Below are 15,416 nucleotides of genomic sequence, written 5' to 3'. Positions count from 1 at the left end.
TTACATTGATAATGTTTAATTATTAATGTTTATTTTTATTTATTGTTGATTGATTTTTGCGAGTTATTTTTTAATTAGAAATAGAGTTATTTCAAGTACTTAGCTACATATTATAATTACATATTTATTTTAAATTTATTTAATAAATAAATATTTAACATTAATTTATTTCTCTCATGTAGGGATCAGATAAGACAGGCAAGCGAATTGCAGTAAAATTATTATATAATTAATCAAAATATTATAGCTCATAAATCTTTGTGCGCCGAACCCATGTGAGTGGTATAAGGACGGGGATATGTTAAAATTACGTGTCATACATTTTGCATGCACCCAAATAAAGCAAACCCACGCAATTATAAAAAAAAATACACCAAAACCTAAAGGTCACTTGTTCACCTTAGAATTCTAATCTTAATATATGGATCTAAATACAATGATCTCGACTTTTTATGAGCACATTTGCAATAAAGATGGACTCAAAGAAATAATCGATATGAGTTAAGGAGATTGTATCCTTAATTTGATTTCACCTCCTTTTCACCTTTAAATGAAACGAAGATGATAAACACATATGTGTTGTTCTACAGTACAATAACAACACAGCGCACTCACGTAATCCAGGGGGGTAGACAGAGAAAGACTTTCACTTAGTAGTATAATATTTATATTTTTCAGTTTTCTTAAATTAGTAATGTTTTGTGTAATCAAAAACCTTGAAATGAAAATACTTTACGTATTTTTTGAGCGATTTAAACACTAAAAAAGTGGCACTTTATAGAAATACACCTCTTTTGTTATCCCTACATAAACCAGGTATGTCTCAAACACATAGTCTTAACTCTTAACAACAACGACCACAAAATTTGGCTGCTGTCCAACATAGTAAATTAATTACAATGGCCTAAGACTGCTATCAAAAGAGCTAAATAAGAAAGTTATGAATACATACTTGACCACTCTAACACTCTATATTGTAGTCATTAATATTGTTTTCTTCTAAACGTAAAAAAAACAATGTTACAAGATAAGCAGTTAGCGTTTTTAAATTGCATACTTATAAAACAATATGTTTGTTATATACAACGTGTTATATGCTATCATGACTCTTTTATTGGTATTTGGTCAATAACTTTGTGCGAGCTGGTTCGAACTGGAACATTGTCGAAAAATGGCTGTTGTAGTAGTCTAGACGCTGCGAAACTTTTAACAAATGTTGCAAGAAATAGAAAACCTAAGTTAAAATTAAAGTTACTTATTTATACAATAATAAATACATTAATTTGTCCTTTTTTCACATTTTAATAAAAATATATTAAAAGCATATCATTGACCGTATTAGTGTTTGATCTTGCTTACGTAAATACCTGAGCGGGGATCGTGTTTGCACGGGAATCAAGCCGGCCATAGTGTAGCGGTCACTAACGACCTGTATTACCATTTGTAATACAATTATTGGCGTTTTAACTGCTGATAGTGTTTATCTGTATAAATTGATTTCTTAATTTGTGTATTAACGAATTGATGATTAGATAAATAATTAAAACTTTAATGGTTATTTAATATAGCGCTTGTTTTTTACATTTAATTTATTTTTCTTTGTGCCGCACTTTTAGTTGAATCCATTTTCTCTTTGATACTTCGCTCATTAAATAGAAATGCTGATAAAGGAATCTTTTTACTGGAACAAATATTACACGTAGATAATTGTTGCTGATATGGATCGAATTTTAATCTTATGTTCTTTTACTTGCTTTTTCAAATCATTGTTCACTTTAAGCGTCACATTAAGTTAATAAGGCGTTAAAACTATTAATAATTTTAATTTATGATTATTATCAGATACGCTTACACCATTTTTGAACAAATGCCAACTCAATTTCATTACTTAAACTAATCGAGCCAGCAAAATGTACTATAATTTGTTACGTCACACAAATCAAAGTTTATTATAGATGTATATTTTTAAAAATTGAAACAGAACTGCAAAAACGAGATGTCATTTGTTGTTTTGTTTTATTTAAAATTGTTTTTATGGATTATATTAAAAGTCACTAAAATGGAAAGACAAAAATAATAAAAAAGATAGAAACTGTAGACAGATAAAACGAACCCTAATAAATTATGAGGACTGTAAAACTTTGACACAGATAAAAAATTCAAGCTAAGGGCGTACGTGTCGTATGGATAGGAAGTAGTCAGAATAAATCGTTAATACCTTCCTTTTCCATAAAACATACGCAGATTTATTTTAAAGAAAGGTAACAACGAAATCGATAATTTATTATAAGCTTAAAAATAATTTCGCAGATCCTACATCTATCAGTTTTTTATAAGCTCACTTTAGTTTATTTATAAATGGAAACCAAAAATTAGTCTTAGGAAAAAATCGTAAGGCGCTTGAAATTTTAATCAACATTAAATCATGAAAGAATAGTTGGCTAGTTCCTAGTTGGCGTTCATTAAAGTTATTACTTTCAATAACTGATGCGATCACTAACGACGCTTCATCGACAACTAATGAGTTGTCTATTACAGTTGTATCAAATGTTGAGATTTACGATTCATTCTCTCTAATAACTACAATAACCATGCTGTCATTAAGGAATTGATAAAGTATTTTAAAATAACATTAACGAAGCAAATCAGGATAAAGGTTATCGTATATCATATGACCTTTTAATTAATCTTGCTTCTCTGGAGACATTATTTGCGAATTTAGAGCATTTTACACCCAAATCGAAATATGTAGCTGCAAGTTATAGAATGATGTAAAGAAACAAGTAGTCCACCAGATGTAATGAAAAATACTACTAAATCAAAATCCGTTAAAAACAAAATATCAATAAAAAGAAGACGTCGTAAACCTTAACGTAGAAAAGAAAATAGTATTAGATGTGAATTAAGGGCAAAAAGAGAAATGGTGGAACTTGAGACAACTTACGTACTTATGCAGAAAGAAAATTAAATTGGACCAAAAACCAAACATAAAGGCAGTACAAAAATGTGTGCAAATATTTTTGGGTGAAATAATGACTATTAGCGACAATCGCACAACAAGCTGCGGCAATCGCGTACAAATTGCTTTGCGGTTAAACGTTATGTATGTGTAATGACGTAGCCTAATGGAGTATTTGTGTCGTCGCGTATCCGTGTACTGATTAGCGGCGGTTTGCCCTCGTCACAGTTAGGGAGCCGGCGCGAGCCGAAACAAGGAACATTAATTTTAAATGGGATTTTTGTATGCGATTTTTTTTTTGATATCCGAGATTTTTCTTTACCAACATAATTATCGCATTCAGAGTTAAATGTTTACTTTATCAGTCAAATAGTGTACATTTCTCATTGTTAATATCCACTCAGGGATATCCTTAACGCACATTAAGCAATTTTCAGTGTGCCAATAAAATTGTAGTGCAAATAAATGGCACACTGTAATACCACGACCACACAGAAGACACGCGTGAAATGGAAGCAATTCCTGTGAGGATGGGATGGGACGGTACGATGGATTTGACGAAGGAGCAGACACTTAGGACAGGAAATGTCCTCTTTCTGTGTATCTCCTACTCTGTCGATTAAAGCTTTACAACGCAAAATGCGAATGTCTATTGGCATAGGTCAGTTAATTAATTATTATATTTTGTTTAATTTAGGTGGTCGTATGCTCATTTACCACCTTATGCTATAATGTAAAAATGCACTATATTTAAAAATTGGGAGTCGAATACCTGTAAAAAAAAAAGATATCTAGGATATTATGAATTAGTAGACCAACTCCTCCTTGTGTATAATAATATTGAACGTGTTTTGCTTGGACACTTAAGGCATAATCACGTTAGTACGGAATCATGCCGGTCATAATGCAGCCATTAGGTTGTAACAATGTGTTTATCTCCCAACGTTTAGGTCAGCTTCTTCTGTGCAATATCTTGGACTCTCCTGGGTTTTTTTTTTTAATTCCTATAAATTGTATATCAGAAAAACAAGAAATAATAATTTTTTATGTATGTACATTTTTTGATATACATATTTTTTCGATATATCTCAGTATGCATTAAGTTACTGGTATATTGTACGAGCGAAACAGGTCCACTATATAGAAGTGTGTTAGTATTTATAAATAACTCAATCATTCCGTTGATATTTAACTTATATCAATGCCATCTATGGGCGAAAACGTTTCGCTCTAAGTATTTTGTAAAATCACTTACTTCATACTTACAAATTCAAACGCTTATCGAAAGAGGACAGAAGTGGGCTGGCTCCACTATGGGGGCACGCATTGTCATGCATCCTTTTTAAATCCATACTTTTTTAAATTAAGTTTAGACTTAAAAGTAATAAATTGTTATACTTTATAGTATAATTATATTAAATATTTCAAAATTTCAAACGTAAATTTTTTGTTAGCAATAACAAGTGTTCACTGTAGAAGGTTTTTTGCAGTATTTTTATTATACTTTATCTTATATCTTTAGTTAATACTTTTATCTTTTAATTTCACTTTACTAAATGTTAGTTTATAAATATTTCTTTTCCAAAATCTAAAGACAAATATATCTTGTTTTGTAAAAAAATTGAGAAATGATTACAACAGACTTGAACAACAGGCTCGTGGTGTACGAGTCACCGTCCTTGACTTGTGTTTTATCTATACAGATCTATCGATTGACCTACTTGCCTTTTTGCTACCATTAACAACCTCTAACTCTTGATGTTGCTTTTTGTTACATGTTTTATAGACTGCGAATATTGTATATATACATCATCATTATATATTATTTACTTTGTTTTATTTAGTATATAGTTTCTGATTTAGTTAGGGAGAACATACGATTAAGTCTAGGCATCTTTTAAATTAATGATTTTAATGATTTTTTTAAAATCCTGCTTTATGACGCTTATCTACTTTGCGTATTTAAAAAAGATTGAACACTTGTACATTTTACTAATTGAAATCGTAAAAATAAACATTTATCAAGGTTGTAAATAATTGTATAAAATGAAATGACTAAATAATATTGAACCCTTTCTCTAATATAGAAAAATTAGAAGTAGAGGCAGCTATTAAAAACCATTTTGTATATAGACTGTATATTATATAAGTAAATCTCTTACACAGTTGTTTCTTTTAAATATTTCCTTTATTTAACACACAACAAATATCATACATTAATAGATACAGCTACACGATTATAGTTTTTTTTTCGTGGACAACTACATTTGTGTCAGATAAATCGTAATAATTTTTTAAGAAATCTAGATTTTAACTAAAATTGTAATAATAGAAAATATTAATATTTTGGTCATAATGTCATTTCACTATTATTGAAAACTATTTTATTTTATTGTTTTATAAACAAAAGTAATTTATCTAATTCCTTTCACTAAGATATGCTTCCACGCCCATTATGGGACCATCTCTCTAGATTATGTCTTTCATACCTTTATTTCAATTTTAAATGTATTTTCCAGAAAACATTATTTCATTGGATCATTATTGTGTAATTGATCCGCAAAAATTGACATTTAGGAATATTACTAGAGGCTCATAATTTCTATTTATAATTGGGCAATAATTGTAATCCAATTCCTTTTGTGTTTCTTGTTTGGAAAATATTACGAGGTTAATAAATATTATTAATAATTAATAATGATTTTATAAGAAAGCCTCATTTCGACCATGCTACAGGTACGAAAATATAGACGAGTTGTATTTTATAGGACTCAAATGACATACGTATAATTGGTAGAGTTACATCAATAGATGTCAGTTAAGCTACCTAGTGTAGTCACACCTTATTAATTATAGTCTAAAAATAATGTGCATACTGTTAAACAGAATTTTGATATAAATTGTATTGTCTATTATTTCTACATATAAACAAATTATTAGATCAGTTACAGTTGCTACAAACCCTATACCACTGTGGTTGGATTACCGCGGTACTTATATCAATACATATTGCCATACCTTTCATGCTGTTTGAAAAAATAAAGACGCAGTATGTGTCAATACAATGGGGAGAAAAACTGAAAGCTCTAAGTAGGTGGCGTTAGCGTCAAGAGTGGACTATCATCTGTCATCTGTCAAATTTTTTATACGTCATCCTAGCTATTTGATAAAAAGTATTCCTTTTTTCATTTGTATGTCACTAGCTTTTACCCGCGACTCCGTCCGCGCGGAATAAAAAAAAAAAAAAGAAAACGGGGTAAAAATTATCCTATGTCCTATTCCTGGTTCTAAGCTACCTGCCCACCAATTTTCAGTCAAATCGATTCAGCCGTTCTTGAGTTATAAATGGCGTAACTAACACAACTTTCTTTTATATAGATTATATAAAAGAAAGATTTAGACTATAGAAAATATCATATCTTTCATAGATTATAGACTATCTTGAAAAATACTAATTTTTGAATTTTTTGAATTAAATTTGACGGAAGTCGTTGGTAAGACCACAGAGTATTTCGTATATTAAATAAAGTGTTTTAATCTGTGGTATATTAAGTGTTATTTTTACTCTTGATCATGCTGACATCTATAGTGCGAAAAAAACAGTTTTCCTCCCTATTGTTACGAAAGTACGATTATAACTTCGATTAGGCTTAACGCAGTTATTGTAATTTAAAGAAATAAGATAACATCTTTAATATTTGAGATTTAAGTAATTCCTAAATTACATAGCATAATAGGTAACAAGAGTACAAACAGATTTATATGCATGTAGATATACTATACACAGTTATAAATTTACACAATAATAAAACGTATTTACAAACGTTGCATACAATCAACGTAGAGATAAAAGCTATGTTTTTTCCAATAATACTCATATGCGAAGCGGATCTTAATACTTGCGAGATTACATAGACACATATTCAAAGCATATAAGTTATATTAATACGGTAATGTTTAAGTATTAAGATTAAACATAAGTAAGTAACAAACATAGTAATTTAACTTTCTTATGAACATTTCTAAACTTTTAGCAACTAAATATGCGAGGAATGAGGTTAATACATGAATTACAAAGTCTCTATAATGAAAAAACACATTTCTAAAAATATTTTGCGCCTTTTTAGAACTATTAAATCTTCTGAACATTTTCCTATTCTTGATTTTGGTCCATTATCCGCAATTGTGACGAATGTGCCGTTCTGAATTTGTTTCCGTAAATTTATTGATTTTGCGCAAATCGAATATTGAAGAGATGTTTATTTACTCTTTAATACATATAAAATTGGAAATTAATATTGAGTCAATTATGGCAACACTAATATTTTTATTTTAAATCAGAAGCGAATGAAATACATCAAATCTAAATTATATCAGATCCCTACTCCAGCTTGCATTATATAGATATAGCTTCCTAACATCTAAATTATCTTTACTAATACATGTAGTTATTGTTACACAGAGATTTAACAATTTTTCTAAATTACATACATCAATGAATATGCGTTGTTAACAATAAAATGTATACGGCAATACATTAACATCAAATTTATCTAATTTTCTACTATCTTTTGAAATTATTAAAGACATTTAACAATAACATGGCGACACATTTAATTATATGATTTTATATAACGTAGAATTAGAGCTATACGAATAGTTACGTCCATAAATACTGAATTGAGAAATAAAGAAATAAAAAAATGGTAAATTTTGAAGAAAAAGATGAAAAATTATACCAAAGTACGAACGATTAAAAAAAAAATGTAAGATAGAAAAACATCAAAGGAAATTAAATTTCGACATTCTTGGCAAACATTTCCATCAGAAGATTATATTTAACATCGATAAGTCAAACATGACTTGCAAAGTGAGCTTTTGTACGTCAGCTAGAAACGACGGAATCGCAGATAATTCAGAACAAGTCTTCGTGTAAATAGCATCCAGAAAGTAACGTATAAAGTGTAATATTCTTAACAGTTGCAGTTGGGGTTTGCATTGTTTTGAGGCTGCTCAGTAAGACGTTGGCCGCGTGCGCCGCCAGCAAGCATCGCTGGCTCGGAGTCAAGGCTCTCAGACATCTTGTCGCAAATGATATCAACCAAGCGCTCGAACACCGTCTGCAATATTTATATAGGATTAAGAAACACAAGAGCAGTTACTGTCATCATAAGTCGCTGCTACTCATAACTGTTGACTGTGTACAGATACGATTTCAGCCTTCTTAAAACAAAAGAAGAAAGTTACAACTTCAACCGTATTCTGTAATATTCTGATCAGAATAATGAACATTTTTTAAATTATAAATAAATGTACAAGTGCTATTGGTGTTTGAATAACCCCTTGCATTTGATTTACTTAACAGATCACACAAGTCTGGCAAATATATAAAATATATATATATGTATTTCAATAGGATTGCTAATATCTTGTATGACAACTGTGATTAAGTAATTTTTTGTATTGTTCAGAGTCTCAATTTATTTTGGATACAACGTGTTATGATCTTCAAAAGTCTTACCTTAACATTAATATTTTCTTTAGCGCTGGTCTCATAGAACTCTACTCCAAGCTGCTCGGCAAGCTGCCGGCCGCGATCAGCGCTCACCACACGCTCCTCCTCCATGTCGCACTTGTTGCCCACCAGGATGACTTGTGCGTTGTCCCAAGAATACGTCTTGATTTGAGTCACCCTACAATGGGAAGGTCTTTCTTACTTTCCAATTTCTAATTTTTATAGGAGAAAGGGTAAAACGAGCTGCGGTTTGCCTAATAATAAGTGACTCGTCGCTCATGGAAATCCTTAACACCAGAGGAACTGCGAATGCCTTGCCAGCACAAATCCTTAACTTTTGGATTTTGGTTTTAAAATTAGTTTAAGCTTAAATGGTGTGACGGTAGACACAGAGTCTTTCGAAAGACTTTTTAATAGTTGTAGTAGATTTCAAGTGTAAATTAGTTGAAACCGAGACATTTAATCAATTAAAAGATGCATTGTTAATCAAATTACACATTTGTTACCAAAGAAGCATTCTCTAAGTTGTTCTCTAACTCTGAGTTAACGGACAAACCGTTTGGTTTAGTAAACTTGAAGGGTTCTGAAGTATAGCATGTATTTAAACGTACCAATCTTGAACACTATTGAAGCTTTCTTCATTGGTTATGTCGTACATTAGTATGAATCCCATAGCGCCTCGGTAATACGCGGTTGTGATGGTGCGATAGCGTTCCTGACCTGCAGTATCCTATAAGTAAAAAGGGTAGATTTTTTTAATAGTTCAAGTAAAAAAAAACTGTAATAAAGAAATGAAATTATTTCGAAGATTTTTTTCTTCTTTTTTATCATTCCTATGGAAAGTATTTGTAATTTCTTTAATTGTTACATATGTATGTTTATAAGTAAATATTCAGGTACAAAATAGTTTAGAGTAAATTAAAAACGTACCCATATTTGAAGTTTAACGCGTTTGTCGTGGCGGAAAACTGTCTTCACCTTGAAGTCAATGCCAACGGTGGATACGAAGGCCGATGTGAAGGAATCGTCCGCGTAGCGAAATAGGAAACTGGAATTTTATAAAGGATAACATAAATTAGACGAAATAAAAATCAATCAAATACTTTAAACTATAATAACATAACTGCCGTAATAAGCAATGGTATAAAAATATTCAATAATTTCACGAACATTACAACACGAAAACTCAACACGTCAATCTAATCGTATAATTATGCAGCCACTGTTTTGATATGAAAAATACCTTGTCTTCCCGACGGAACTGTTTCCAATGATAAGGAGTTTGAACATGTAATCGAAGTTCTGGTCTCCAGCATCCTTCTGCCATTTGATATCAGCACCGCCCATCTATAATAAAGAAATAAAAATTCAGAATCTAAAAAAAAACTCAACTTACCTACCGATTAGCTTCACAATACCTCTTCAATTTTTGATGCAGAAAGTTCAGGGTTAATACATTTTTGCGTTTGATTTTGACTAACAATCATAATTAAACTGTCGTAGAATTCAACTCTTTGTTACACAACTTTTACATAATACAACTGTTTGGTTCAAAAACCATTAAACGAATAAGCTATCCCAGTACTTACATTTCGATGTTCTAATGTTTTATCGCAATTGAATTTCGACTTTGATAATACTTTGTTACGGTTGTTTTTACTTTAAAAGTTAATCATACCGACAATTAAATTCAACTAATTTTGTTATCTATGTCGCTTCTAACTGGAAATATGTTTTAGCTGTACGTTAACCATATCACTGTTTAGTAACAACAGCACTAAAAAAAAGCTTTATTGTAATTGTTTAATTGCACAACTTTTGAAGACGTATTGAGAAATTTAGGAGATGTAAAATAATCTGGACGATTATTAAGGTAGTTAAGAAACTAATGATAAATGTACTTACAAAGTACATTTTAAATTATTCCACTTTAATAATAATAACGGGCATAAGTATGGCTTAGTTACAGAAAAGCAACGTTATGAAAGAATTGAATGTGTTTCAATATTCTATTCCCATCAATCCAGGTATATAACGGAGGTATATACTCCAAGTATATAACGGTGCAAGTATGTAAAGGTCCAAGTTATTTTTATTTCTGCAGAAAAAATTAAAACATTGTACATTAGCTATTCAGGACATTGTCCGCTTTAGGTTCCGTTGACATGATAAACAGCGTCAAGTCACTCGGCGAAGTCATAAATTACAAAGTATAATGACTACCCATGTTGTTACTGAACGTAACGGAAAATACAAGTGATATTCTTATTTTCATGTAAGGCGTTCTTTTTTAGGTAGACATATTGAAATTTCGTTCAGAAAAGAATTGTTTAAGTTAATCGTAAATAAAAAAAAATCTATTTTCATATTAAAATTCAATCGAAAATAGATTTAATGACTATATTATTAATTTGTGTAAAATTAATTTCTTTTATTTCATTATTTTCTTTCTTCGTTGGTTTCTATACAAATATGTTTTACATATTTAGAAATTAGCACAAAATTAATTTGTAGTAAATTACATTAATATTGATTTTCATTTAAGACGTAATAATTGAGGAAAACTGTGTTCTCAGAGGTATAATTATAGACGATTTCGTGGGCGTCCTCAAATAATTGTAGGCGTTACAGGGAATGATCTCTCAACTTGAGAGGAATATTTATCTTAACTCGATAAAACTGTTAGGATATAGTTTTGTAATTATGTATTAATAATAACAATATGTATAGGCGTTTAAAATTATTGTAAAAAAACAATAGAACAAAGGTTTATGGTAAAATGAAATATGCACGAAGAGATTTTTAACTTAAAAAATATTATTTTTACCTTATCGTTTTAATAAGTAATCGTTAAACATAGTACAATAAATTAAAAATATAGTCAACTTTATATCTATTTATAAGAATATTATGAATAAAAGGTTTAAGGAAACTTAAAATTTATAGTTCCAATAAAAATTTAAATGATAATAGTGATTTTAGTATACCAACCTTTAATTAATACTCGACTTCGATTGTGAAAGGTTCTTCTGTATTTATATTTTATCACCAGACTGGCTTTCGACGGTGTAAGGGTACAGCTCTCCGCCTATACCTATCTCTTTTAGATTCGCATCACGCAATGGGAGCAGATGTCAGACTTTTACGCGGTTATCGATTTTTTTCGTGGATGCTTTGTAACTGTTCCGATGACAACACTTAGTGAAAAATATTCCAGATATTTCTTCTTCTTTTAATAATTCAATGCTGCCAGCTTGTTGGTTTGAAAATCGATACTTCTAAAGCGACTCTTTCGTAATATCTCTACACAATACAACATTTAACAATTCTAATTCATGATTGTTAATATTTCAATATTAGACAATATATTAAGAATCCTTTTGAGCAACTATTAATCGTATATATCAGAAAACTCAGCCCTTCGTGGTGCTGTTTCGCGCTCACAGCTGTTAACTACGTCCTGGGCCTCCACAGTGTCGCGGGAGAGAAAAGGAAATCTAAGATGGCGGCGGTTGCGCGCGCAGTCTACCCCAGCTTGTCAAGTTACTCGCAGACGTGTCCTCATTGGCAACAAACCACAGCAAGCGTTGCCCAATTTTTCAAGTGGCGCTTAGCTGTTGACACACTTTAAGCTTGATTTGAACAATTGTTTAGATACGATTTACGGAGAAAAATAAACGTTTATGCATTACTATTTTATAGAGTACAACTTTGTAATAGTACATTGCAGTACTGATTTAAATTTCAGCATGATAAAGTAATGAATAGAAAAGAAAAACAGGAAAATAAACGTTTTTATCACTGATACGGTAGTCAGACTAAACAATATCAAATTTTTATAATTATGATAAAATAAAATCTCAAATATAGGTTCCACCCATCACAGATGATGATAGTTAAATATAACAAAGTTACATTTCACTAATAAGAGTATATTTTGCGGAATGACGATGAACATGTATGTTTCAACTCTTGAGAATTTCGACGTTAGTTTAAATATTTCGTCTGATTTCTGCCACGACTTATATGACACAGGAATAAGAGATAGTTTCTTAGCTGAAATGGCAAGCTTTAATAGAAAGTCCAAGAATAGTTCTTTCTAGCCTATTTATAACTAGAGTATGAGAATAAAGTAATCTAAGAAATGTTATATAATATTTTCATATTACAGTAGGTCCAATCTGAGATGCCTGGGATCTCGTTTCGCAGACAAAGATGTAAAGCCTTGACCTCAGTTTGACCCAATTTTAAGCAACTCATGCATTCCATTGAACGTTGCATTTTTATTTATTATATACTTACATATATTTTATCTATCTACATTTGTGTACACATATCGCAAATTAAACAGTGTTATTAAAAATATATAACTTAATTTACTTTTCAAAAGCTTATTTCACAATGATTTTTAACTTTCAGCAATGTACCTTTCTTTTACTTAGATTTTTTTTCTTATCATGAATTAAATAAAAACCTGTAGTAGTTTAAGCTAATGTTTTTATGAATTTTATTTAAATTTCAGAGAAATGGAAAAATGCGCCATCTATGTTCACCTACGTTTAAATTTAGTACTTAGCAGTTTCATTACCATTTTGCAACTGTACTGAAGTTGATTTTGAGAAGTTCTCAGATATGATGTAGATGTCGCTGTTAAATTGCGGTTTCCTTCGCGTTTTCCTAGATGGAGCAATAGGCATACAAAGTCTGTAGATATCGCAGAACATGCGCTACGAATCGTTACAGTAGGTTTCCACTGACCAAAATGCTTATATCTCTATTTTTTTACAGATAAAAATAGAGGTACGACCAATTTTTGTAAAAGCTTTTCGGCAATGGAAAATGACAGTTATTGTCGTCACGTTTGATACCCTTTCTGGTTATTCACAGATCTAATGTTCTTCATAAAATATAAGTGGACTTCTCAAAGTATGTACCAAAGTACTATAATACAATATTTACAATAAGAACGTAATTGTAGATATAAATATTAGTTTTGATACCACATTAATGTAAGCACATTATATAATTGTATGTTTTACAAAGTATAGATAACTTGTGAGTTATTAAGTTTATTTGGTATTATAAAAACTTTGACAATATTTCATAAATATCTATCACCTGTTTACATTAAATATAAGATCGAAATGTCCTCAGTTATAAATATATCTGCAGCATTTGCTAGCATTACACTAAGAGATTATTTTTGGGACTTGTTCAATATATTGTGGAACACTGCGCGACGAAAATATTTGCGCCAGTTCTTCTGTATTGAATTCTCTTAATTAGAACATAGCGAGACACAATTCCGCCTCGGAAAACAACTATAAATTCATTAAAGTACCTTTTTAGCGTTAATTTATGTGTCTTGAATATGCGTACTAAATAGTTTTATCGCACTTTCATGCTACGAAATAAAAAAAAACAAGGAGTTTTGATTTAACGTACAGGAAGTCTGTCAATTAGTCACACAGTGGAAGATAACATATTCCTTCAGTTGACAATATGATTGTTTAATATAACTTAAAACTATTTTCGAAATTAAAACACAGAGAATCAGCTGATGATATCGAAAAGAAAGTATAAAACATTTAAATATATATTTCATTATCTTTGTAAGAACAACCTTAATTAATTTTAAGCTTACGACGTATCATACAAAATAGAAATGCTTGCATGTTACTTTTCAGTGAAACGAACGGTAAAAGTCTTTTCCTAATTACACTATACATACAGCGTGTTCTCTTATTTTGACACAGCGGCTTAATAGTGCACGTCAATAAAAATATTAAAATTGCGATCGTACAATCGACCTTTGAATGTCGTCAAGTATTTTGTGTGCTCTCGGTCGTGGTCTTGATCCAAGGAAATGTCGCGTGGACTAGAATAGACTCGCCGTCGACAGTTGGCAAAATGACGTCACCGCGCGTCATGTGATGCGTCTACGCACAACAAACAAGCTTTAGCCGACGTAAGTTTTTTTTTTTGTTTTCTTTTACATTTATTTTCATTATAGACCATGTTATTTATGAAAAAGAATTATACTATAAGAAAGAAATCAACAAGCTGTTCTTGTCTTTGTGCAGAAGTAGAAAAAGAAGTTGAGTGTTCCCAGAGAAAAGCATTTCAAGGAAAAGTGAGCTAATTTCTCTGTTATGGTTTCAAAGAGAGTTCCTTATTTCACACAAGTATTTTGTATACAACATTAATTGTGCACTTCAGGTTTATATTAACAAGTCGAAGTCATGGCAAGTTATTAAGCTAAGGAAATTAAATACTGAGTTTTGTTCTCCGCTGTAGTGAAGTCTACAGTTAAGGTTGACTTGATCAATAATTTTAAGTTGTGAGTGTAAGTAAATGAGTGGCTCATTTACTTAAACTCACAATACACTCTGGAGTAGGGAAATAAGTGTATACTTAGGATGTGACCCACTACAAGTGCATTTTCGCTGAAAGTTGAAGTCACGATTTTCACGTGAATTAAATGTTTTAGCATTCTGGTATTGCATTTTACATATTTGTTAAACTTAAAAAATAAGATAGTAAGAAAGAAAAAAGATAAGTCTCCAGATATAATTTATTTTACTTTATTTCAAATAATTTTTTTTATTGTTTTCTTTCAGATCAGGTAAAATTTGAATTAAGAATAAAGAAATAAATCTACAGATCTCTTATAAACTTTATATCTACTCATTGTAGACACCGAGACATCCTGTATAAACGAGTTAAAAATTCATATATTTTGTTGAAAATTGATAAATTTTCCGTCCATTGTCCTGATGGATCTTGTTTAGTTACGCCTACGATACGATGCGAGAGGAATTTCGTTTGTGTTGTCGTCCTTAATGAGAAATGAAAAAAGGAAAATATGAAAGATGGATTGTTTTCCTCGTAAATTGCCTAAGTACGCTTTCACAAAATTTGCATTTTATAAAATCAACTTTA

At 30.5% G+C, this 15,416-nt stretch overlaps 2 protein-coding genes across 3 annotated transcripts in view; one reads left to right on the top strand and one right to left on the bottom strand.

Moving 5' to 3' along the window:
- The window catches only part of LOC106714961, a 167,364-nt gene that overhangs the window by 44,165 nt on the left and 107,783 nt on the right, over positions 1-15,416 (top strand). The window lies entirely within an intron of this gene.
- LOC106714884 (ras-related protein Rab-3) lies at positions 7,773-11,944 on the bottom strand. Of its 2 annotated transcripts, none has more exons than XM_014508003.2 (6): positions 11,466-11,944; positions 9,718-9,821; positions 9,405-9,522; positions 9,086-9,204; positions 8,481-8,652; positions 7,773-8,079 (listed from the first exon to the last, which is right to left on the bottom strand). In XM_014508003.2, exons 2-6 carry the CDS (start codon positions 9,819-9,821, stop codon positions 7,933-7,935), a joined length of 660 nt encoding a protein of 219 aa, XP_014363489.1. In that variant the 5' UTR covers positions 11,466-11,944; the 3' UTR covers positions 7,773-7,932. The 2 variants fall into 2 exon arrangements, with proteins under 2 accessions (XP_014363489.1, XP_045534173.1); XM_045678217.1 differs by lacking the exon at positions 11,466-11,944 and adding an exon at positions 9,893-10,003.

Source organism: Papilio machaon, chromosome 6 (genome assembly GCF_912999745.1).
Source record: "Papilio machaon chromosome 6, ilPapMach1.1, whole genome shotgun sequence".
NCBI classification, from domain to species: Eukaryota; Metazoa; Arthropoda; class Insecta; order Lepidoptera; family Papilionidae; genus Papilio; species Papilio machaon.
Note: the sequence above shows the minus strand (reverse complement) of the source record. Positions and strands in the feature narration are given on the sequence as shown.